Source organism: Electrophorus electricus, chromosome 5 (assembly GCF_041902795.1).
Source record: "Electrophorus electricus isolate QZ-2024a chromosome 5, ASM4190279v1, whole genome shotgun sequence".
Lineage (NCBI taxonomy): Eukaryota > Metazoa > Chordata > Actinopteri > Gymnotiformes > Gymnotidae > Electrophorus > Electrophorus electricus.
In genome coordinates, this window is record NC_137501.1 from 4568017 (window position 1) to 4594776 (window position 26760).

General features: G+C 44.0%; 1 protein-coding gene across 14 annotated transcripts in view; it reads left to right on the plus strand.

Annotated features, from left to right (window-relative positions):
- cacna1ba (calcium channel, voltage-dependent, N type, alpha 1B subunit, a) overlaps positions 1-26760 on the plus strand; it is a 100779-nt gene that overhangs the window by 19051 nt on the left and 54968 nt on the right. For all 14 annotated transcript variants that reach the window (XM_081715113.1, XM_081715117.1, XM_081715118.1 and 11 more), the window contains exons 3-6: positions 11213-11304; positions 12460-12612; positions 12971-13158; positions 23338-23441. In XM_081715113.1, the coding sequence (XP_081571239.1) occupies positions 11213-11304; positions 12460-12612; positions 12971-13158; positions 23338-23441 (537 nt within the window). The remainder of the gene's footprint in view (positions 1-11212; positions 11305-12459; positions 12613-12970; positions 13159-23337; positions 23442-26760) is intronic.

Sequence of the window (26760 nt, forward strand, 5' to 3'; positions counted from 1 at the left end):
CACTAGCTAATAATGGCATGCTGGAAATACAGGGATGTGGAGAGTTGAAAGAAGAGTAGCAGAATGCTGTGAGTAGGTGTAGACGTGGGTGCAGGTGTAGGTATAGGTCTGGCTGTGGTTGGAGTTGTGGGTTTGTGTAGGTATAGGTGTGAATGTGGATGTGGGCTTAGGTGTAGGTGTGTGCGGGTGTCTGTAAGTGTGTGTATCTAGGTATCAAAGAGGGTGTAGGTGTGTGTATAGATGTGGAAGTGGGTGGAGGTGTAAGTAGGTGTAGGTGTGGCTGTGTGTGTGTGTTTGTGTGGAAGTGGGAGTAGGTGTATAGGTGAGTGTGGGTGTAGGTGGGGTGGATATGAGTGTGGGTGTAGGTGTGAGTGCGGTTGTGTGTGTTGGTACAGGTGTGGGTGCAGCTGTTAGTGTATATGTAGGTGTGTACAGGTTTAGAGGTGTGGGTAGGTGTGGGTAAATATAAATATAAGTGTGGATATAAGTTGGGTGGATGAGGGTGTAGGTGTGTTTGTGGTCAAGGTATAGGCATAAGTATGGGTGTAGCTGTAGTTGTAGGGTATGTTTGTGTAGATGGGTTTGGGAATAGGTGTCTGTTTGTAGGTGTAAGTAGTTGTAGAGTGTGTGTGTGTGTGTGAGTGTAGATGTGTGTGTGTATATGTGTGTGTGTGTGTGTGTCTTTGTGTAGGTGTAGGTGTATCTGTATATGTGGGTGGCAGTGGTAGCTCAAGTGGTTGACTAGTAATCAGAAGTTTGCCAGTTCAAGCCCCACCACTGCCAAGTTGCCACTGTTGGTCCCCTGAGCAAGACCCTTAACCCTCAAATCCTCAAGATTTACTCAGTCATAATTGTAAGTCGCTTTGGATAAAAGTGTCATCTAAATGCTGTAAATGTGTCTGAGTGTATGTATGTATGTGGGTGGGTGTAAGCACAGTAGCATGGTGTAATATTCTGCCTCCAGCAGTCCAGTAGCCTACTGTCTGTGTGTTATGCCAGGAGGGATTTGGATGAAAAGATTCTGTGGAGTTCTTGCTTAGCCCAGCATTTTATGGGGTGGGTGAGCAGGGTGGATGTCTCTCCCTATCCTCCTCCTAACTGTGATTCTGAAAGAATTTATTTAAGGCTGGTGATTTCCATGTTTTTTCTCAGTCTTCTCTAACCCTCCAACCCTCACCCTATGCCCCTCCCATCCTCACTATATGCCCCTCTCACCCTCACTATATGCCCCTCCCACCCTCACTATATGCCCCTCTCACCATCACTATTTGCCCCTGCCACCCTCACTATATGCCCCCCTCACCCTCACTATATGCCCCTCTCACCATCACTATTTGCCCCTGCCACCCTCACTATATGCCCCCCTCACCCTCACTATATGCCCCTCTCACCCTCACTATATGCCCCCCTCACCCTCACTATATGCCCCCCTCACCCTCACTATATGCCCCTCTCACCCTCACTATATGCCCCTCCCACCCTCACGCTCTCTCTTCTCTTTTTCTCTTTGTGTCGCTGTACTGAACTACAGTTCCTGTTCTCATCCATGTCCTGCCTGTAGCCTCCCTCCAGAAATCATTCTACCAAGTGAAGAACTCATGATGCATTAATGGCATTAGCTGGATGGGGAGGGAGGGCAGCTCGCTCATCAGTCACTGCCTCTAACAGCTGACAGAGGGCTTCAGCCTGCATCGGTTCTTAATGTTCTTTTTTTACGACGTCATTTTTCACCTTTCCCACGGATACATTTTGCACGTATTGGTTGCGAAAGAAACATTTCCAAACCCTCCGTTGTCTGGATTCCACAGCTTCTATTATGACTGTACTGGATACAGTTGCGTACTGTATCCAAGGAGAAGAGCTGTGTTTGAAGTGTTCATGCTCCCAGATGTGCCAGCCTGACATGTCGGGGTCAAGTCCTCGACAGCAGTCTGCTTAAGCAAAACGCATTGACTGTAAACCAGAGAATCTGATATCTTATGTATTTTGTCATGATTATCCCCTCAATGGACTCAGAATACAAAGAGCAGCTATTGCACAGGCCATGAGTGACTGTCAGATGGATCTGTCCCTGAGTCGTATCCTATTAACTGGAACGGGGCCTGTGATATCATATGTCTGTTGAAGACTGCAGCCCAGTCATTTCAGCACATTTCTGAAGATTATGAAGGCACATTTCCATGCACTTTTTATACTGAGCTTTTGTATTCATTGCTCTTGAAGTCATTCTCACTTTTAACCTTTAACCTTTAATAAGCATACGGGGAATACTTTGCTGTTCAAATATGAAGGGGGTACAGGCAGAGACGTGACAAGCAGTCACTAGCATTTACTTCAAAACAGAGAACGTGAAAAGACCCGTCAGTTCAAACACCTATTTAACATGTTAATAAATCGCATGTCTTTTGACATCACTTTCATTTGTATAGAAGTAATGATTGGAGGTACTGGAGAAAGGCAAATATCTTGAACGGAGTGATTTGGGGATATTTGCTTTTACACTGCACAGAAATGTACCTGCTGGTATTTCTTTTTCAGGAGTGCGCTTCCACTTAAGTTTCAAAACTGAGTGTTATATGGGAACCGTTTACCGGACAGAATATACGGAATACCGCACACCTTAGGATATAAGCCGAGTGTGAACAGAGGTGCTGCTGTCCAGCAACCTGTGAGAAAGGATTCATTACAGTGTCACTGGCATGCTCACTTCCTCACATCAGTGTGAGATGAATGTGAAGTCAGTAGGTGGTTGTGTGCTGCTGGCTTCGCCCATTTATTCTCATTTCTCCTTGTGTGTGTATGCTGCCGTCCTTATTTAAGAGGCTCTAATCTTCAGTACCTGTCGCTAATGGTATTCCCAGAATCCTGGTCCCTCGTTCTTACTGTAAGCACTTGTTGCTAAGGTGATGTGTGGTATTGGCTTTGTTGGTAAACAGGCTGTATGTCTCACTTCATCATCCAGCTGTATGTCTCACTGTAAGTCCGGCAAGTCGATATTAGGCAGTAGACACAGTGGGACCTATAGCTTGCCTTTCGTAGGCATGCGTCTTGGGCTTTAATTGAGTACTCTCGTACTTCTGTGATTTGCGCTGGCATGGAAATATGTTTCCACTTGTGCGGGTGACTTTTGAAGACCCCAGCACCCCTTTATTCTTCACTCTCATTCTCTGTTTCTCTCTGCAGTATGATACTGTATTGCTACTTTATTTCCTCTCTGGTGTGTGGGGATAAGAAAATTCCCATGTTGCGGTAGGGGTCGATTTCTCCGTCTCTCTCTCTCTCTCTCTCTGTCTTCTCTGTCCCTCTCTTTCACCTTGATTCTGTGTCTCTATTCCTCTCTCCGTTGTATTCCGATGAGAGCCATGGATCCACCTCTGTTTCTATGGAGACGAGTCCAGTTGTCTCCGGTGAGCATTTTCTTCGTAGTGTGAGCTTAGCTCGGAAAATCCTCTCCTCCCTTGTGCTCTCTAAACTGCTTTGTCACACAGCTTTCACAGTGAACACATCATATGAAATTGAACATGGATTTCATGTACCACACGATAGCCAAAAGTCATCTGGCCAACATTAGCCTTTCAGTGTTCTATAGCATGGGTGTTACCATCTGTTGAGTTAATATCAATTAGTTAATTAGTTAATAGCAATTACCTATAATCATTCTTGGAGGATGTAAAAGACTTGACAGAAAAGTGCAATAAGCAGGTCTATGGGAACCTGGGAATAAGTAAGCACTCCAGCTCTGGAAGTGACATCATAGCACCTGACACCTGCAGTGGCTGCTTGCCCCGGGGCTAGCCACCATCTGCTGCCATCAGTAGGCATGGCTTAGATTCTCCTGTCATGCATTTATTTTACATGCTAGAGATCCTGCCTTCCTACTGAAAAACTGACACAGTATAATTATAACACATTCAAATTCCATCCAAATCGAATCCTTGTCTTTGGTGCCAGGAGAAATTTTCTTTTAAATTGCATTTCAGACCATCTTTGAAAGCTAATGTGACAGGACGCACCTGTGAAAGCCCAAACTCTGAGTGCCTCACCACTAAAGAGTCAAATCTTTGAGGTGTTTGCTCTGTTTCTCGGCGAGGACGGGTGAGTTATTTTAGACGTGGGCGGCGGATTGAACGCTGTCAGTCATCCTTAATTTGAAATCCACTAACATGGATGTTTATTCTCGAAAACCAGTCGGTTTTCCGCTCTGTGGAACTGTACAGTGAGTCGTACTCTTCTGGGGATAGCATATCTGCACACGCCTTTGCCCACACAGCTGCAGTAGTCCACTCCACAGCTGAAGCAGAAAACCCAGCCCTTGGCAGACCCAAATAACAGCACTGCTCACTCGCCTAATGAAATGTTTTTGTAAACTGTGTGGAATTAAATGCAGCTCTGCTGTGCACGCTCCGGTTTGAAGAACCGCTGTGACAGCTGGGAAAGAATGCATGCTGGAATTGGTACTGAAGCTTTTGTTTGTTTATTTTGGGCCCATTTCACACTGTGTTTATGTTTTCCTAGTGGCTTCCCACACACATTCCTGATGATCTACAGCTGGAAACTCTGCATTCCTTGTTTATTGCATCACGTAGTTCTTTTTGAACCAGTGATGAGTATCATTTCTTCTCCGAGATGAACATCGTTCCTTCTCATCTCTTCTCAGGTTCAGAGGCAGCATGTTCTATTACTTCACTGATGAGTGACGTTTTCACGGATAACACCGTCCTGATCATTAATAGTCTTTTCTTATCTAACCTAATTCTCCTATCTGTGAGTTGCATTTTCATCCAGTTCATGATCTAAGAAAGCCATCACCGGGAGTTATAATACAGATCCTGTTAATCAGGCAAAGCCATTAACATTTATTGTTATATTGAAGCAGGGGAAGGCATGGGGGAGGCACCAGCCTTCTGTGTATCCTATTGACCAGTTGCTTTATGCATATTCACCTCTGTGCCAGACTGTGCAGTGAGCGATGGGACATGACCGACCTGTATTCTCTTCAGAGGTCCCCCTTCTCTTCTCAGAGCAATCTGAGTGACTTTACACAGTCATGGCGGCTCAGATCAAGCAGAGTGAGGCAGTGATTTCACACCACTCTCAGCTGAGATTCCAGGGCCAGATGGAGAGTGCCACTCTCAAGCAATCACACATGGCCAGCAGAACAGACAGACAGCAAAGGCTCTGGTGGAATGAAATAGTTGGTGAAATGTTATGCTCTTTTCATCTGTGCAAGCACGCCTGGTGTGCTTTTTTTTTTAATGGTATAGCATACAGGCGTCTTTATTGCTCACGTGTGTTATTTTGTGAGAAGAACTGGTTATTGAACAGGACAGTGTGCTGGGAAGGGGCTTAAATGGGGAGTGAAGTGTAAAGCTTGGCTTAGTGAACTCGTCTTTTCTGAAATCAATGCAGAATTGGGAAATTGTCTGTTGCTGGTGCTGCTCAAGCCCGGAATGCATGTGTTTACGGCGAATGCTCAGCGGTAACACATGCATTATTCATCTGTCCCCAAACCTGGTGAATTATGAACTAGTTACTGTGTCAATATTATAAACTCTCCCATAAATCAGCAGGGCTAGATTAATTGCCAGATATTGCTTCTCTTGCACTTTCTGGTCCCCAAGCGCTCGCTCTCTCTCTCTCTCTCTCTCTCTCTCTCTCTCTCTCTCTCTCTCTCTCTCTCTCTCTCACCGTCATTCTGTATATATGCTCAGATCGCTAGCCTGTCTCTGCGTTCCCCATCTGTCAGGTCTGTGTCCCCCTGTTTGGAGCTTCCTGATGGATGCCTTTGAGCAGTCTCCTCTCCCGACAGCCAGGGCCTGTGATCCTGGAGGCCCGGGGCTCCCGCTAGCCAGGGGAGCTGTGTCACTGTCACCCATGGCTCTGCATAATAACCTGCCAGTCTAAGTTTTCAGCTCAGAAAGGCTGCGGCCCTGCGGCGTTTGTGTGGCATGTAAGCGCTAAAGGCAGCTAGGCTCTGGATTTCTGGGTCTGTGAAAAACTGATGCAATCTGAAGATGGGGAATTGACTGAGATTAAAGCAGCACGTCTGTGTACAAAGAGGACAGGGATAGAGGAACCTCTCGCTAGGAACCTGCTTTGGTTGCGTGAGAGCTTTTCTATCTGCATTCACGAATATACAGACATACCCCATCCTGTGTGTTTAAATGAGTGATTTTCTTCATCCCGAAGAAATTTCAACACACGTTTTCTTCAGTTACTAAAAAGACAACTCCCAATGGCAAAATTTTAAACAATATTCATCTGGACTCAAATTGCAGATCTCCTAAACAATTTTTGCTTAAATATATGCATGTTTCTTCACAAACCACAGTTAACCTTATGTTGGCATTAAAAAAACCCTGCCATTCAAAGCATGGGTCTCTATTTGCCACAATTGAATTGTTTGTATTAAATCACAAATAACACATGATGTCATGGTTTAAGCACTAATAAGCTTAATTGTTAACATGTAGTTCTAATGGTAATATGGTTTCAATCCATATAGAGTATATAGTATTTGTTCAGGGTAGCAAATGAAAGAATAAACCTGGACAAATGATTGGAGAAACATGACATTTGCTGATTCTTGCAGACAGATGAACTGTTTGATATAGTCAATATAGTGTTATGTATGAAAATGGTGAGCAGGCCCTGTTGACCTCGATTGTGGATCAGGATGGCGAGGAAAAAATCTATATTTGACTCTGATAGAGGTTTCATTATTGTGTCAGGAGCTTCAGTCACAAAGGCTGCTTAGCCAACTAGTGTTACAACACGAACAGTGAGTTTAATTACACCTGCGGTTAGATATATGAGAAAGGCATGAGTAGATAGTTGGAAATTGTTGTCCATGGCGGTGATGCTCATACCATTAGTATAATATGTAAGGAGAAGGTAACCCATAGAGTGACGCAGAGCTGATAGCTTGAAGCCTTAGATGGAAAGATCACGGCACATCAGTACAAAGTTATTCTGTCTGATCATCTTTAGCTTGCCTTTGTCTTATCTTCTGTCCTGATGAGAGTGGTCTCACCCAGGCTGACAGTACCCCCGTCCAAAAGACATGAGTGATTGCTCAATGATTTGGTAATTGTTTCAGTAAAAACAAGCTATAGCAAACACCGTGTTAGACACCTCCACCATCCAAACACCAAGTGAGGGAATATCTTTTGGAACAGTATCAAAAGCACAGTTCCAGAGATCTGTAGAATTTATGTCAGAGCACACTAAATCTCTTTCTGCTGGCTCCTGGTTACCCTGTACTTTATTCAGACAGCTTAAGTTGTTTTTTGACACTGTTTCAGATGACCTGCTCTGTATCTTTGCTAAATTGGAATTTAAGTGATTGGGGACACTGTACCACAGCACCTCTAATGACATTTCTCATCGATTTTTGGGATGCGCTGATTGAACTAGTGTGTAGATGACAGGCGCCACCAGAGCATCTTGCTTACGTTTTCTTTTAGAGTGACATTGGTTTTCATGGCAGTATTCAGATCCGTGAAGAAGGTCAATGACAGTCCTCAGTCCTCAAATGCATTCCTTCCATTTTGTTCCCTTTACTGGGAAGGGGCTCATGGAGGGGAATAAATGTACTATGGCACAATAAATGTATTTTTCAGTCAAAAAGTTTCTTCTTATAGAACCTTTGTTTCATTTGTACTTTAGAATCTAAAAGCTCTCCATCTCCATAAATAAGACTTTAAAGTTTGGATATATTTTGTACTGTTTTGATCTTCTCGCATTCTTTTTACATGGATTTCACCAGCATGCATATTTATACTTTTTTTTAACCTTTGCACAGTTTACTAGGGAGTTTATTGGCTTCTTCAGTTCAGGAGTTCAGTTGTCTGCACTAGTACATTAGTGTCTAGTTTTGCATTTAGTGACTTTGCATTTAGTTGTTCTGTGTGTGTTTTAAAGGCAATGTTTTATATCAGCATCTAAGATTATTGAGTCATTACTTTACTTTGGCCAGAAAGTGATGTACTTTGTTTAATTGAGTTAGAATGTTTTAATTTGCATTGAAAGATAGTATATAATTTCAGAAATTGTTTTCTGTCAGTTGTAAAAAAACCAGGCATTTTTGCTATATGTTGCATGTGTTTGGCTTATTTCCACAAGGGTTGTTGACTTTGCCAGATAAATAAATAATATTAAATAAAAACACGTAATGCATTTAATGAAAGCATTAAAGCAATGCTCTCTTTGATCACCACCAAAAGGGGCGAGTTCAGTGCTGTTGATTCACCAGTGGAGGCTGAGTTTCTGGTATGAGCATTCTGCTTGCTGCAGGTCCATTAGGTATCTAATCTCCCCACACACGCCTGTTCTGGGCTTATAGCATTTGCGATGGTTTGCCCAGATGTTCCTCGCTGGGGGCCCTGTATGGAGGAGGGGCTAATATCGAAGGGGTAGAATGATAAAGGGAAGGAGGGAGAGAAACCGGCCATGACATTTTGCCAGACGGTTTACATTCGTGTCCGGGCGAGTTTATTTCCCGGCCGACCCGTGAGGTTCCTCCTTGAACAAAAGCAGTTTTCTAATGTACAAACGGGCGTCTGCTCGAAATTAAGTTTTTAATGAAATTCGCTGCCTCCACTCTGTCGCGCCTGTGGGCGGGCACGGGATACACCACCTGCCGTGGGTGTAGTGTGACCTGGTGGGGCGGCTGCTCTCACTCTGATGAAACTGGTGGGGAGAGGCACAGTGCTGAACTGGACCACTGCAGGAACACCAGCCTGCTACTTAGCCTGTCTGACAAGAGGATCATGGGAATTACCAGGAAAGATTACCAAGAAAGTGCTGTTTTTGTTTTTGACTACATTATAGATTATATTGCTTGTCATGTTTTAAGTGCAATTTGTCATCAGAATTTTTAAAGGAGTAATACAAGTTGTATGTTCTCATGAAACCTTGTCGTTTTGACGTGTTCTCCAAGGAGAGCTTGAATTAGCATTTGCTAAAATAGGTGCACAAGAAATAGGAAGCAAAATCGGGGCAATCAGTGTAAACATTACAACAGCTGCCAAACCTGTCGGAACCTGTCCGAACCTGTCGGAACCTGTCCAAATGTGTTTGTCAACTGAAAACAGCTAAATTAGACAGCAAAAACCCTGCCAGCAATGTCAGTAGTAGTATTGTCAAACATTGTTGCAATCAAGTTGTATTTAAAAATATGCTAGGATTGTGTGTGTGTGTGTGTGTGTGTGTGTGTGTGTGTGTGCGTGTGTGTGCATGCGCGTGTGTGTTTGTGTGTGCGCATTCTTAAGCAGATGTCTCTTAGTGCTTGAAAATAATATATAAACAGTCAAACTGATTTACTGTTTTTTACAATATTATTTACAATATAATTTACTTCAGGTTCTATTCAGCCATCTCTTTGATAATAGCTATTTGATTAACTGCCGTTAGACATGGTAATAGCCCTAAATCAGAGATGCTATCTGCTCTGATTTCAGCCCAGTACTGGTCTGTCATTCAGCCTGAGGACTGGTGAATAAATATTGCACATTGGGTGGTACATTTACTTCATTAGTGCTATAATACTTCCTTCATAGTGTGGATTAATAATGGACCTTTATTTAATTTTTCTTGAGTGATTTTTTTTCCTGAGAGTCTGAGAGTGACAAACAGATCCAGAACTTCAGTGATTCTTCCAAACCTGACTTATAGAACATACTGGGAATTCTAGAAATGACCAACAATCATCCTATGTAGATCCTTTAGATGATGAATGCGCAACTTTCTTAGAAAATTATTCCGCAATTCTGAAAGTAACAAATTATTGAAAATGGCAATACGGATAGTAGGCAGTAAAACATTGTAGGTCAGATGTTTTTTACCCAGTTGGAGCTCTTTGGAGTGGTCATGGATCCAGCCCTGATTGCCTGGTTAGTGAAGCTGCTCGCTGGCATTGACCTGGAGTGGACTTGCAGAGTGACATCACTCCTGTCCTGTGTGAAATTCTCCTTGCGGTGGGCAGCCTCTCTTGGTGCTGCTGTCTGGGGGCTGCCTAGAGCACACTCCTACCCTCTCGGCCCACTGCTGTTCCAGGCCTCACAGAGCTACTAACTCAGGGTCCGCGGGATCCCCAAGCATCTCCATTTATTTATAAGGACTGTACCTTTATGTTAATTGTACCAGCATGAGGACATTTCTTCATATATGTATATATACACATATCACTATACATGTATGTACATGTACACTTTTTTCATGGAGCCAGTGGGTCTGATAGACCTTGACCTGACACCTATTGTCTCATGGAGTCTTTTTGTCTAGCAATTTGGTGATGCAGATTCTCTCTGTATTTTTCTTCTGGAAATATTTCATTTGAAGAAAAAGAAATAAACAACAACTGCATCAGCTCTGGAAATGAGGATGTGTTCCCTTTGATCCAATGTTGTTTACCAATAAATCACCATAAAAAGGTTTTTAGAGGTTGTGAACATGGACGTCGTTTTAACTCAGTGTCTCTGCCTAAAACCTTTGGTCAGGCAGTGCGATCTCTCTCTCTCTCTCTCTCCCTCTCTGTCTCTCTCTTTCTCTCTCTCTCTCTCTCTCTCTCTGTGTTGTTCTTTCATTGTCTTTCTCTCTCTCTGCCTTCTCCTGCTCCAGTCTTCTGGCTCTTCCGGCCCTCTGTGCTCATAGCCTTTCTGTCAGTGGCTGGGGGTCAGCAGCTGGGGCTCTGGGGTTGTGCTCCCTGCGGAGCTGCGTTCAGTCTGGGCCTGGATGAGAAGCCAGAGGAAATACGACAGGAGACGGGCCTGGATAAATATGTTAATGATCTCTACTATCACTCTGCCCTCTTAGGTGTGTGTGTGTGTGTGTGTGTGTGTGTGTGTGTATACTAGCTAACTAGAAGCTTGAGGCTACCACAGAGGAATACAGAGTGCAGGTGTGATTTTGAAAGAGATTTGAACATGCCTCGCAATCCGTTCAACAGGCTGTTGCAAATATCTTGAACTGGAGAGTAGCCAGTGGTGGATTAGACTTTTCCCTGTTTGCTCTAAGCTCTGTATACATGTTTCAGCTGTGAAAGTGTGATGAGCTCTGTTCAACATGCTGATAACTGATGACTGCTCTGCATGCTTCTGTATGTATTTATGGACCTGTACTCTTTGTTTCCTGTTACCCACTAACAAGTGTGAAAGACTCTTTCTAAAAACTTTTGCTAATCCCTGTGCGTGGTGTTCTTTTCTCTTGGCAGGATTCTGACCACAGTGGGGGCAGACTTTGACTTGAGGACACTCAGGGCAGTGAGAGTCTTGCGGCCACTTAAGCTTGTGTCTGGAATTCCTAGTAAGCTATAATTTATTCATTAAGTTTATTTTTTGGATTTGAGGACAAACTGTCACACTGAATGCAACCAGTGGCCAGACAATAATAACAGAGAAACAGTGAAACAAAGGGATGTTTTTATTTGTTTTTAAATATTTCACTAGCACTAGTGCAATATGGTTTAATGATTCTCACATCAGAAGGGAAACTTCTCCATGCTATGTGAATTAACTGCATGTCCCCTGAAAATGGCAGAAAAAGAGCTAGATGTATAAGTATATTGCAAGATTTAACATGATATTATCATTAGCAAATAGCACCACAATGACACATTTCCTCATTCATAAATGTGGATTTTCAGGGTATTTTTCAGTTTGTATTGTCTCCTTTTGCATATGACATTAGTCAGTCATAATAATCAAATAATCAAATTAAAGAATCAAATATAAAATACCACCTGAAACTGTCCAACGGTGAATGTCCCGGCAAGAAGCCACATGGATTGATTGTGGATTGGCTTATCTTCTGTCCAACAAGGTTTGGTCAAATATGCTAACTGACACATTTAGCTATTTGATACATTTTTGATCTGTTTGGAGTGAGGATGATGGAAACTTTGCAACTGCAACAGTAGGAGCGGCCTACACACAATTCCATTAACATTGGCTATAAGAAATAAAAATGTAGGCGTTATGAAGGAACTATAAACAGATATAAACTGCAAAGAGAGACAATTTTGCTGCTCTGCCATGATTTAGATGAACATCTATTCAGAGTAACCATGCAGTTCCCATCTTGGTGAAAGTTACTAATGCGTTTCACTTTTATGCAGTTTTCAGCGTACCACTGACCATGGTTAGTCACTCTGCCTCTTGGCATGGGTGTTTAATATGTATGACCTCATTTACATGTTGATTTTGATTGGCATTCACCTTGGGCACAGGTGAATTTACCACAACCGCAAGCAGAATCATAAATTAAATACCTTGTCACTCATCTTGCATGGTGTAGAGCAGTTTCTGTCAAGTGATCTGAATCTGACCCAAAATATTTTAAACCTCTGCAGCACTAGTTGCTGGGTTAAAAAAAAAAGATGTTTGTCAGAGACGGGCTGGACTAAAAAACTGTGGAGTAGCAGCCCTGCAGGAGTTGAAGAGTTCCTGTGTGTGCTAACAGGTCTGCAGGTGGTCCTGAAGTCCATCATGAAAGCCATGGTGCCTCTGCTGCAGATAGGACTCCTTCTCTTTTTCGCCATACTCATGTTCGCCATCATTGGCCTGGACTTCTACATGGGCAAGTTCCACCGTGCCTGCTTCAGGATCGACACTGGTGCGTGGCTCTGGCCCTCGAACACACCACCTGCGGAGGGCGCCGGGGCGTACACTGAATTCAGCTAGGGGAATTCTTATCTTTCTTTTAGTTTGTGCTCACAGGTGCCTTTCTCAAAAGCTTTGCAGCAATGATAGAAGGGAAAGTCTTAAAGGTAGTGCTCACCTGACCATATATTGATGACTCTTTTTGGAAAAACAATGCTTAGTACAGTTTATCTTGTTTCAATCAAAACATATGATATTTTAGTGTCTTCTGCCGTTTTGCAACCTTATATAAAAACAGTTTCAGTTGTTAGGGCTTTAGTGGAGTAGGGTTACTGTAGCCTGCCGTGGCTGAAGCTGGTGTGCTCTCTCAGGGGAGCTGGCGGCTGAGTTCCCCTGCGGTCTGGAGGCTCCCGCGCGGACCTGCGATAATGACACACACTGCCAGGAGTACTGGATCGGTCCCAACTTTGGCATCACCAACTTTGACAACATTCTGTTTGCTGTGCTGACGGTCTTCCAGTGCATCACCATGGAGGGCTGGGTGGAGATCCTTTACAACGTGAGTCCCACTGCCTCACAGCTTTCACTCATGTATTTTAATATGATTAATGTGTGTTTTGAGTTACTGAATTAAGTGACAACACTGTTGGAATGGTGTCATCAAAACTGGCCAAAAAGTCTTTCGAGAATAGCAGGGAATGGATGACCTGGAACTTTCGTCCCCATCTGGAGGACTGGATGTTTGGATCTGCGATTATAGATGGTTGATCTGATCCAGGTGACTTATAAATTAGAATGGTATTGTCTTATTATAGACATCATACTATAGATGGAGATGATGTGTAATACAGTTCTGCCTCAGGGAACCTGTACTTCACCTGCACCTGGTACAGGAAGCCCCACAGATGCTGTGAATGGCTGCTTCTGTCCTCTAGCAGTGTCTTTGTGTTGGCTTTCTCAGAACACTGCTGAATCAGTGTTTACCCACTGGGAGCACAATAGCATTATCAGGCCTGCTTTCGTTCTGCATGATCTCTCCTGGTGGTGGTCCAGCAGAGGAACGCTTTCATGCTGAATCATTGTAGATATGAGACCCTGCAAGCAGTCTACACCAAAGCTTCCACTGATTTTTCATTGCTGTCCATATCTGTTAATTATTGGGCTGAGCAAGGAGACAGATGTACACAATTGTTGTCGTTCTTCCAAATCGAAGTGTGCGATGAACACGTCCACGTTCCTGGTCGTCATTTACAGTGTGAGTCAGCCCTGTGGGATGGAGAGGTCCAGTGAAGCGAGTGTTAGCACAGACGGCCATGAATGAAGCTCAGACAGACAGTCTCAGGAAGACGAGGCACTTTGTCTCTTCAGGGGCGGTCAGATATTAAGGAGGGCAACAGATCTCCTGTGTCCCATTACTGGGCTCTGCAAAACCTGAGACCTATCAAAGCTGGCCGTGTATTCTCTCTTTACCCTGCTCGCAGAGCAACCAGGAGCCATCTGAAGGCCACAGTTTCCTTCACAATGTCACCAATGTGATGTCAGTGCCATGATGTTGCCTGAAAACATTTGGTGTTGGCAACAGTTGTAGGGGTTTGCTGCTTGAATGTAGTGGTGTTGGTGGAGGAGGGGACTCCGTTGCTGCTCCCCAGTTCCAAGGAGCTGGAGTTCAGCTGCAAGATCATGGCTGCAGTGAATAATCTCCGCTCCTGCTGCCTTAATTACACCGCAACGGCTCCTTCCTCCCATCTGTGCCAAAAATATCTTGATTAATCACATTGCCATCAAAGGCTATTACTGCAGAATTTAGCCCCGCATTTCAAGAGGGCCATCTCTGGCCGCCTCGTAATCCATCATGCTGCGTGCACGTATCAGACCTGGAAGGCGTCAGGAGGTCTGACACCCAGTGGATCTGACGAAGACATGATGACAGGGTGGGGTGGGGCGGAGTTATCTGGGCCCTGCTCATTTCCTGCCGTCAAAGTCTCCTCACTCTTCTTGGGCTTTTTATCCATTCCTCGTTCCTGGAGAGCAGCTACTGATGGGTTATGGAGTGAAAGATGAGCTTGAGATAGAGATGTGTGAGCTCTGCCAGGAAGCCTGATCCGTTATCATTTACATGACATCCATATGGCAGCTTGACGCTTCGGCTCATGTGTAGTGATTAAACAGTCGGTCCTGTTGCCACGGGAATCTGAGAGTAGTGCCATGTCAACTGATGGCAGTGAACACACTCCAGAAGGTCTTACTGGGTTAAAAATACAGGTAGGAACAGTCACCTCACAGTTCCTCAGAACTGGTCTCTAGTCTGTTATCTTAATGATGTCTCTATTAGGATTTTGAACTCAAAATTCCCTTAAGCCTTGAACATGTATTTAGTTTGTGTCCAGAAATTTGGTGATATGTGTTAGACTGTGGGGCACTGGTCCAGCAAAGATCTTCTGTTAGTGGCGCATGGTTTGACATCCTATGACATCATATGATATTATAACTGAAATTCTTTTTTTAATCTCTGCTGGACATCTGTATTTCTTGTTTTGCATGTGGCTGCTTGAACAACAGGGAGGAGAATGTCAGCCCATTAAGGGCTACTGCTGTGTGAGACCATACCTAGTAACTAATGGGGAAGTCAGTCTTTTAGTCCCCAGTGTATTTAATATGAAGAACTAACCCAGACAGGAGGAACTGGGTCATAAGCACAAGGGAACAGGCCTGCTGTGGCTTTAAACGTCTCCTCTGCCCCATCCTCATTAGTGGATGATGCTTTGGGGCAAAAGAAAACGTCTAATAGCATTTCTCTGTGTTTTAATGGCCCTGAAAATATTGATATATAGATTTAAAACAAACTGCAGCAGAAAAGGGTCCCAGGTTCACCGGCCTCAGGTCCTCTTAATTCTCCCATTAACTTTCAGACATTAAAAGATTCCACCTTACATTTACCCTCATCATCAATATCTCAGATGAACTCGCTGTCAAGACATCAATAATTTACACTGCATATTCCATTTAATTTTCTCCAGAATAATGTTTATGCCGCCGCCGTACGCATGCTTTATAAAACGGTACGGTAAAAGCAAGCTAACAATCAGTAGGATGAATGCAAATGAGGGATTTTTGTTGCTGCCAGTACAAGATGTTTGCAGCAATCATATTGGAGGATAGAAGTCATTGGGCTAAGTTGATAGGCTGCGTGGGAAGGGTAAGGGAAGCTCTTGGGAATTCTGTAACGGTATTCTTCTATCTCGTCTCTCCAGCCAGGCCTTGGGCAGAGACACACGAGGCCCAGCGCTGTCCTCTGTTAATTCTCTGACTGATGTTCAGGGGAAAAGGGGCAGAGAGAAACAGGATGTCGCCAACAATGGCATCAGCTCCAGGAAATGGCCCCTGCAGTCAAATCAAGTGTTTTCTAAATCTGCAACATATATCATATCAATGTCCTGAGGTTCAGGGGTATATGTGCTGCCCTCTCTCTCTCTCTCTCTCTCTCTCTCTCTCTCTCTCTCTCTCTCTCTCTCTCTCTCTCTCTCTCTCTCGATCTCTCTCGATCTCTCTCTCCCTTTATCTCTCTTTCTAATTAGGTCCCCTTGGTGTGTTGTCTTAGCTGAAAAACAGACATTTTTTTTCACATCAGTGAGCTCTCTGCGGAGAATGATACGCTTCCTCTGAATTTCGGTCCTTCCTAATAGAGCTACGCTGGCAGTGAGTTAGCACTCGTTTGTACAGCTAGCTGAAGAAGAGTACCAGCCCCTGACTAAACAGATAACGGGTCACATATCCGTCTTGTTGATGCTTCTACATTTTTTCCTTTGGTCTTTGTCACAGATTATAGTGCAATGTGTTGGACTATCTTACATCCTGGCTTTTTAAAGTTTATAAAGTTTTATATATATATATATATATATATATATATAGTCATTATTCTTCAGGAATTGTATTCAGCAATTACTGTGAGTTATTCATTAAGTACTTTGAAACTAATATGGAACCTAGTTGCAAGAGTGAGGCATGTCTGGGCCCACTGTTAAGTCTTTGAAGTGCAATGGTTTAAAGCAGTTCATTATTTCAGTGTTACTGACCCGATGAGGATTGCTCCACTGTGTCCACGGGCCCTTGATGAAGAAGCGTGACAGGAGGTGTGGCCAGGATAAGGCATAGGAGGGCTGAATGCATTGGCAGAAATGCCTGCCAGACTCGGCCTCTCCCACTTCCGATTCTCTTAGCCCGTGCACTAGGGCGGCAGCTCAATGGGACAAAGAGAGGGTCGATACGAACTTCCTTCTGGCTTAGCTCACCTTCCCCTGCTGTCTTCCGGAGAGGACGAGACATGGCTGTCTCCGCCAGTACCTGGGTACTGTTGCACAAGTTCCGATGGCACCCGTGAGACGAGAGTTTCAATAAAACCAAGGCAACCCACATAATAATGACAGATGTTCTTCACTAGATTAGGTCTTGCATGGGCTGAAGAAGATGGTTGCTTGGGAGAAGCACTTGGCTGAATCCTGCGAGTGGACTCGCTCTGCTGCCACTGCAGTTTGGTACAGGACCTCCCGCTCTTCTCTTTGAGCTGTTTTAGTGACAAAACAAGCCATTTCACTTGAAGACCCACACAAACCTCGTCAGTAACCTTACGACGAATGCAGTGAAATTGCCATCACATTAGTTACCCAATAATCTCATAAGGCATAAGTGGGGTGTAGATGATGAGTGGTATTACACAACAGCACTAAAATATTAATAGCAAAAACAAACCCGCAAACAATTTCAGCAAATAAATCTGCTTGATTGTATTGCTGTTTAGAATCTGTGACATACCTTCAATAGCACAGAAGACCCCATCATTAGGAATGGATCAAGTCTGTAATTATGTCTACATAGTGGAGTGACTCAATCATCTAACAAGATGGAACAGCTAAAGCATATGATGACTATTTGGAAACAGACTGTACTGATCTCAATGTCTGCTTTTCAGTTTTATTTTTGTCATTGCTAATTGATTTTTGGGGGCACACGCATGCAAATACACAGGCGCACGCACACGCACGCACGCACACGCACGCACACACACACACGCACACACACACACACACACACACACACACACACAGATACAGAGAGAAAGAGGAAGAGAATGGTAGGAACTGAGAGGAGCTGAAGAAAGAGTTTCAAAGGGAGTGGGACTTTTCTCCCATGCAGAAAGGAGACAGCAAACGAAAGCGTAGCTGCACCACAGAAAGTCTGAGGGTGGGTAAAAGATCATTCCCACGATAGTTCAGCGGTGATGTCCCAAATTCTTACCCTAAAATAATTTCCTGTGTTTTAGTGTTATTGCCCTTCACCCTTTCCTGAGACCAGTTTTGGAGCTGCTGCTGTAAAGGTTGTGACTGAGATTTGAGTGGATTAAGCCGTTCCTCGACCCACAAAAGGGTGGCTACTAAACTCTTCCTCTGACTCTGAAGTCAACTAACATCAGGGTCCTTGTAGTTAAGCGAGTGCTGAGCATGTCTGGGTAAGTGCTGCTCCATCACCCAGCCGTAACCACTCTCATTACTACATAACACGCAGGAAGGCACTCTGAAATAAGAGGTTTGTATTTCGGTGCAGTGTGACCCTAGAAATAGAACACAACCAACTTTCCAGCCTGAGAACCCTGCTTTCACTCACTGACAACTCCGTCTGAGACTCAGCGAGAGGGGACTGGATGGTGTGTGTGTTTAACCGCTGGCCCACTGCAAACGTGGGAGAGTCACAATGCCCGTCAAAAGGAATCTTGCCATGAGTGGCTCACTTAACGAGTGGAGGTGTTTATGAATATGCATAACATGCTCGTTTAATTGTTAGTGTTAGGCATAGGTCAATTAAAGGGAAAATGTGAAGATATTGTTTATTTCAGTATAAAGATGTTCATATGAGTGTTTGTAACCACATGTTACATGTTCTTTAGCTGTCACTCTTGATTAATTAGCTAGTCTGGAGCTGCTCGCTGAGGTGCTCGTTGAGGTGGGGGAGTGGGCCTGATTGGTGCTCACAGGGCCAGCTGCCATACCCTCATATTGTTGTCTAAGACCCAGCAGATCTGTGTGTTAAGCTCCTCTTCTTTTGCTACTGCTGATCTGGGTGTGCTCACCTCCGGGGATCACACCTCCGCATGCAGATATTTGCTCCTCTGTCAATTTTAAAGATAAGCCTGCCATGATTATCACTTAATCGCCTGGCCACGATTGTTTGATTATTTGCTCTGAGTGCAATCATTTTTAATAGTAATTTGATTTCAAATGCATCAAGCACATCACAACAAATATGTTGAGTCCAAATTGACTGAACACAAAGTCATCTGCTTCTTTATTTCAGTATGTGTAGAAGAATACAGTAGGAATATGCAAGTTTCCCTGACCCCACATGTAAGCTATAGCTCAGTGAATGGTGTATGTAGTTTGGTTTAGTTAGTTTTGCACTGGGGCACCGAGGATAATGTAGCAAACAAGTACAGAAATCACATATGATTTAATATAGTTCAAACCGCAAGCCCAAAGGATCATATATTTGCCTTTATGACACTGTCTCAAAACTTGTCGAATTATTGAGTAATCTTAAACATCTTGCTTAGGTGGTTTCTGACCCTGTATATGTGTAAAAATGGACAGATATGCCAACAAAATCCAAGCTGCTGTTATGCGGAGCCTAGCCTCGAAGATAAACTCAAACAGAGTTGCCAGGTTCAGCAAAAATGTCCATCCAAAAATCTGTCTAAAACCCTCCATTCAGAAGCTGAAACTAACCCAAAATCTAAGGTGTCACAGACGTTTGAAGAAAACAGACTATAAATGGTAAAATAACTACCAATGTACTACTCTTACATTTTCTGTTAGTCCTACTTTGTTTTTAATTTTATGTTCTAATTGATACTTTTTGTGAAACATTTTGTTTGCAATGAAATGATTAGTAATACTGTTATTGTATCATTATATTATTAATAATATTATCTTTTCTAATAATTTCAGATACCTGCCGAGAACATTTACTAGTAAGACAACATTAAAACAACACTACAAGGACTGAATTAATACTTGTTCTTGTGTTCATTCTTCTCCTATACTCTCTCATCCCCTCTGATTCTCTATGTCTGTTAACGATTTTGTCTTTCCATTCCTTTATGATTTATGATTCAAATTGATTAAAAGTTTACAACTTTGGCACAGTCCTTCCCATCTGCCTTCTATTGGCCTTCAAGCTCAAGCACTCATACAGTTTTGACTGTTTGCTATTTTCTGATCTGTCTTCTTCTCTTCTTCTGTCAAGACTCTTCAGGACTCTTCCTTTTCAAACTCTTTGTTTTATTGCCTTGTTGTGCAGCCTCCTTTTGATTTCAGTTTTGATTAAATACAATTTGCAGACTTAAAGCTTCTTCATGATATCATGCCAGCCCTTGAACATCTGCGGCAACCCTGTACGCCCAAGAAGAGATTTGTAGAATGTTACAAGTTCTCCTAAAGGTTTTACAGGATTGGGCACAGCTGTCGCATCTGTTGCAAGGAATCTGAGATACATCAGACTCATTTTGTCACTGTACATTTGGTAAAGCAAATGGCTGCATAGCTTCTCTTACTGTCTTTTGTCAATTGTAAATGTAACTTCAGCTCCTCATACTGTGAAAGGATACGGTTGACACACTCACCGATGGCAAGCCACCTAGTGCCTGCCAGTTACAGTGTTTGCAGAGGATTTTCACCAACATTTATGGTCTAGCACAATTCTACCTATTTCTGAAGCTTCTGGGTGCCATTCGAACACCAACTGTAGGTCTGTGAAAGCATATATTTCACATTTCAGGGCAAAACATTCACAGCCTTTGATGCAGAGCTGAAAGGAATGGCATACACACTTGACGCTACAGCTATCGGTCATAAGACCTATTCAACTCAGTACAGATAGATTGTTCTCGTTCAAGAACTTGAACAAGGCATTTACTATGGTCAGCAGATCACCAGCTGCAATATGCATAATGCGTGTAGAAGTGCTAATGAGTGTTTCTTGCTGTAGTATCTGATGACTGTTCGTAACTGTGTTCTGGTCATGACATCCATGCTCCCACCCACAGTTAGAGGCTACAGTTCCCTCCCTGTATCCCCCAGAAGAGCTTCCCTGTGTTAATCAGCGCTGTGCATTTTGTTCTGTGTATTCTGATCCCTTTCTTGGAAATTTCTTCCACTACACATTCTAAATGCCCAAGAGTTAAAATGCTTGAACGGCAACAACATGACCAGCCAGCTGCGACTCTGCCTCCTTCGCTGGAACACTCGTTCTAGGAAATAAACTGCTGATGTCAAATAATGTCCTAGCGTTTGAGAAAGGAGCAGCATTCCTCGTGTGTTTTTCTGAGGCGGCATGGGCAGCCATGTGGCTGTGGTGAGCTCTTATTTCCCATTTGCAGTATTTGAAGAATGCCCTTTTCCGGTCGTGGGGAATACTTTTATCCAATCCATCATCTCCCTTTCTCTCCCAGTCCTTGCAATGCCTCCTGCATTTCCCCCATTCAGCCGGCATATTATGGGATTGCTTAGGCTGCCAGCTAACTTTTTCTTCATCTTCTCTGCGTATCTCTCTCTCTCTCTCTCTCTCTCTCTCTCTCTGCCACTCCCTTTCTCCTTCCTTCTCTAACTTTCCTCCCCTTTGTTGGCTTGTGTTATGTTCTCCTTTTAAAAGTTATTGGACTTCATCTTCTCTTGTGTCCACTTGCATGCGTTCACCCACCTTCCAAATGGATCATCATCAATGAGGACTTGGATGGCCCCAGTGACGTGGTGTCCAACGCGTCCCCCACGTTCTGTCTCCCCCTCCCTCCCTCCTCAGCTGTAGCCTACTGAAAGTTTTCTGTCTAATGTCCGTAGTGAATGCTCTTTGGCAGCAGTGGCAGATTTTGAAAGTATCCCACACAAAAAAAAAAACGCACCCCGCAGCTTTTGAATTTTCACCCGCGACTGCATTTTCAAACAAGCCCAATCTGGAGGGAAAACCGCAAATGTAGCAAATTTGCAAATCTTGTAGCAAATCTTAAGTGTTTTGTTATGTTAGGTAACACATACATATTAATGTATAGTTTCAAATATATGCTGAAGAAATGAAACCTTGATAGGCTTAAACGTACAATGAAGCTTTTTTTTTTTTCTTCTGAACGCACGCACGTCCTTTGCCTGTGACTGCACCATTTTAATGGGATGATGTTTTGTCCATGGTACATTTATTTTGATTTACATTGATTTACATTTTGATTTACATTGATTTACATTGCAGTTTATTTTACAATTATTATAAGTATACACATTTAATTTATTACTTTTTATTGTTCAATAAATTAACATTCTTCATCACAAGGATTCTGTATGTTCATTATTATAGAATTTATAGGCATAGAGGCATACTGTAATAGTCGACTAAAAAGACAATTAAATCGTTAATCATATGACAATTAATTGTCAGCTAAAATTTCACGATCGTGATTAACGCTGTGGTTACATTAGCCCGGAAATGCTTTGTTCTGCCTAAAAATAACATTTCGATGAAAATAGGGGAAAAAAAATCTTATGGCACCTGCAACGTTATTATTTCTGATTAACTGCATGCCAGATTGAAATCAAGTGTCATTCATAATACCCTACTACTGTTTTCAAAGATGTCCGCATTGCTTTTGAAGTTCCTTACTCAATTCTACATTTTTCTTTTGTCTAGTACAGTGTATAATTGGATTGTTGCCCCTTGCTCAGATGCATAAAGCAGCAAGTGGATTAAATCAAAAATATAAATTAAAAGTGGAAAATATATTCAATAAATCCCCAAATTGGTTCTCCCCTGTAGGCAGATGAGATGAGCAGTAATGTTGCAGTTTACCTCTGCTGCTTTACCCCTTTGCTGCCAGATATGCAATTCGAGAAGCAATGCAAATGAGTACAGATAAAATGACACGGTGGGGTTTGGGGTGTGTGTACTGTGCTGGTTACCATAGAAACAGGAGGTCTGAAAGGGATGGGGAGGAGGTTAGAAACTGCATGTCGTAATGGGTTTGTGTCTGCTGATTCAGCACCATCACGAGTCCTTTCTTAATTTGGGGGAAAGAGCATATGCCACCAGTAGGAATTTGCAAGGCTCGTATGATGTCACTTCACTCCTGTACCCTCCAGCATTACTCCAGCTCCAGCAAAGTCCAGCCCCAAACCTGGGCCCGTACTCTTTATATGGGAGTAGACAGTCCGCTATGCTCAGATGGTTTTAGCGATGGTCTGCAGATAGGTAGAGGAGAGAGAGAGAGAGAGAGAGAGAGAGAGAGAGAGAGAGAGAGAGAGAGAGAGAGAGAGAGAGAGAGAGAGAGAGAGAGAGAGAGAGAGAGAGAGAGAGAGAGAGAGAGAGAGAGAGAGAGAGAGAGAGAGAGAGAGAGAGAGAGGGGCAGCCATTTATTAGTGTGTTTCTGGCTGGCCTGAGAAGATTATCCTCTCAGAGTTATGGCCATCATTCCTCTCTCATCAGTGTGATCTGAAGCAGGCCATATGACTGCACTGTAAAACAATTAGCACTGGAGCTCAGGAGGACTTGTCTCTGCGGGAGTAGAGGTCTGCAGGCATAAGGGGTGCTAATGCCACGGGCGCTGCTCCTGAACGCCGGGGAGCAGCCGTGGAAGCAGGGGTTGCCGCTGACCAGAGTGCTCCGCCGAGTGACCGCGTGTTTTCCCATGTCCTTTCTCTCTCTCCCGTAGGCCAACGACGCCTCAGGGAACACCTGGAACTGGCTCTACTTCATCCCCCTCATCATCATTGGCTCCTTCTTCATGCTCAACCTGGTTTTGGGGGTGCTGTCGGGGTGAGTGTGAGCCGCGCTGACCGGCCTGCCAGGAAATCTGACTTGTTGTTAAAATCTTCCGTGGCTAACCACACATCCGGCACATCTGGCTTTTGGTTTTTCTTTTGGTTTCTTTACAGTCAGTTTTTCTAGAATCTAGTAGAGACCCCCATGCAGATTTCTGTTTTCTCCGATCTGATTGGCTTGACCCAGCTTCCACAAGATTTGTGGGTCAGGTGTATGGAAAGCTCTTTGCAAGCCCTCTAGCAGTTGCCTCAGTAACCCATGGGCAGGCCTGGGTACACATTTACATTTAGACAGTTTGGCTGTCCTGCACATGATAAAGTTGCAGTGTTCAGTGTATAATTGAGGCAGACAAATGCTACTGTTTGAAAATAATTTGCAGAATGAATCTAATACGGTTTAACAATTTGTCTCCTACACTGTTAGTATGGGAAGAACTTTCTATTAGGGCATTTTTGAAATGTCATAAAGCACATTGCATGGTAAAGGTTTAAAGATCCACTTACCTTTAGCATATGCATATCGAGGGCAGCTGGGGTGTTAAGTGCTGTATGGTCTAGCATGCTAATGGCATTAGGCAGCTGTGTTATGCCAATGCAGTGTTAGTTAGAATTAGATTTGTCCTCCATCAGTTGTAATGGGGCCAGGAGGCACAGACAGACACTGTTCATAAGACACCCACACACAGACAGACAATGTTCATAAGACACACACACACAAGCACAAACACGCATGCACGCACACAAATACATACAGAGGCGCACAGACACATGCATGCAAAAACACACACGTACACACACATGCACAGTACTTTCCTCTTAGTCTTGCTTCATATCTAAGCTCCCCTCCAACTCTATAATTCTCTTACATCCCTCACCCTGTTTTATACACACACACAACCACACACACACACACACACTGGCTTAATGGAGGATTACTCGATGAGTGCTCTGTGGTAGCCTACTGTAGCTACAAAGGGGGGCTGAATTTATGACTTCTCGGAAGGCAAATCTAATTTTCAGCACTCTTTCACCAAACGGCTCCTCTGCTCTGTCCTCTAGTGGCCGAGTGGCATAAACCCTTCCTTACTCAGTGAGCCTCCTCAAGCCCTTTGCTTCCCTTTGCTGGCTTTTCTCTACCTGTCTGTCTTTCTCTCTTCAGTAGAGACATGAACATTTTTGGGTTACGGTAAGCAGACCTCTCACTTCATCTTTCTTTCTTTCCCCATGATTTGAGGCTTAGCTATTGTTCCGTTATGGAACATCCCACCCCCTCCCTTTTGAGTCTGTGCTGCTCCCAGGCTGGTGGGCAGGATGGGGCTCCGTCAGCGCTCCTGAATCGATCGCTCTCTCTTCTCTTCACGCTCCGCCCGTGCCCATGCTGCTGGCACACGCTAGCACACGCACTTCTCACTGCGCTGCCGTGAAGTGCAGAATCACGGCCCCCTGCGCACCTGCCCCTCAACCCCCCCTTTCTTTCTTTCTCTCTCTCTCTCTCTCTCTCTCTCTCTCTCTCTCTCTCTCTCTCTCTCTCTCTCTCCCTTTCCCTTCTCTCTTTCTCTTATTCCCACACTTCATCCTTTAGAGTCAGGGCAGCTGTCTGCTCATGTCCCTCAGTGTGAAGTCTGTTCATCTAAAGCACATTTCAGAGCTCAAGTCGAAAACGGCTCTCAAAGAAGGGCCGCTCCACAGAGACTATTTCCATAACACAACGGTTTGTGCTTTGGCACTGATGAGACCTGGTCTCATAAGACAGTGCTCGTGTGGGTGTTTGCTATAATCCTTACAATAGTGTGTGTGCGCGCGAGTGAGTGAGAGAGCGAGTGAGTGAGTGAGAGAGCAGGTGCATGTGTGAAAGCAGTTTGTGTGCACGCGTGGTGAGAGAAAATGTGTGCATGCGTGAAAGAAGCCAGTCAGAGCATGCTGTGCTGTGTTCTGAGCATGCCATGCTGTATGTGTTCCACTATAGCTCCACTATGTGCTATATCTTTCTAGCTGTTTGCCACACCAGTTTACTGGGCATTAAAACTTCAGGATCATAGCAGTTCTCTTTAACCTTTTATATGCTGTTGTGTCTGTGTGTGTGTGTGTGTGTGTGGGGGGGGGGGGGTCTAGCTGAGCTGGTAAGCACCCCACTGTGTCATAAGCACAGCCTCTTCCAGGGCTTGTCTGTTGCTACGCTGTGCTGGAGAGTGGAGGTTAAGAGGGCCATGGGCGGAGGTCAAGAGGGCCATGGGTGGAGGTTAAGAGGGTCATGGGCGGAGGTTAAGAGGGTCATGGGTGGAGGTTAAGGTGGTCATGGGTGGAGGTTAAGAGGGTCATGGGCGGAGGTTAAGAGGGTCATGGGTGGAGGTTGGTGGTCATGGGTGGAGGTCAAGAGGGTCATGGGTGGAGGTTATGGTAGTGGAGGTAGTGGTGGGTGGAAGTTAAGGGACATGCCAAATGGGCTTGTTAGATTAATGCTATCAAGAACATAAAGTGAAGTGGTCCCACATTTCTTGAAGCTGCTTCCTGGGATAACTGCTTTATTACAAAGCAGAGACAGTGGAAGCAAAATCTCTAATGGCTTGGTGCAGTTTGATTGTTTTTTAACTTAATCAACCCTTAGGAATTTTCCACTAGGACTAGGTATTGCTAATTATCTCACAATACGATGTGGTTCTAATCGTCATTAATATAATGACATTTTGCAATATTACAGTTTTTTAACTTCCAGCACGGGTTTCTGTAGCAATGGGAGGCGGTTCTGTTTCTTGGGAGATGTGTTATGCTTTCGAATTTCCTGCCTCTACATTAACTTGCGCATTACTGGTGTGCGGTGCAGGTTCCGGATATCTCTTTGTGGTAGGGACTCGGTGATGCACTCTTTCACTTTATTTTTCTCCTCTTTGCTCTTCTGATACACGCTCGCTACATGCAAGGGCTTTCCCAGTTGCCACGGTGTGTGTGCGTATGCATGTGTGTCTCTCTGCACATGTGAGGACGTGTGTATGTGTGTGCGCGCTCTGCATGAGTTCAGGTGGCTGGGGGGTCACTACTGTCTGTGCTCTATTCCAAGAAAAAGGCCAGACTTTCACATACTGATAGAAGAGGAATGGACGTATGAGGGATGGAGGGGTGGAGTCCTTTTCCGTTCATCACACACCACCCTCTCCACGGGCACAATGACTCAGGAGCAAATGCAGTTCTGGTTAATCCCTTGTTCTCTGCCTCATCCTCTCTTTTTAAAACTGATGTTTACTACCGATGCAATGATCTACTGACTCGCCCTTGTGAGCTGACACCACTCATTAAACGAGGTGCAGGATCCATTTCTT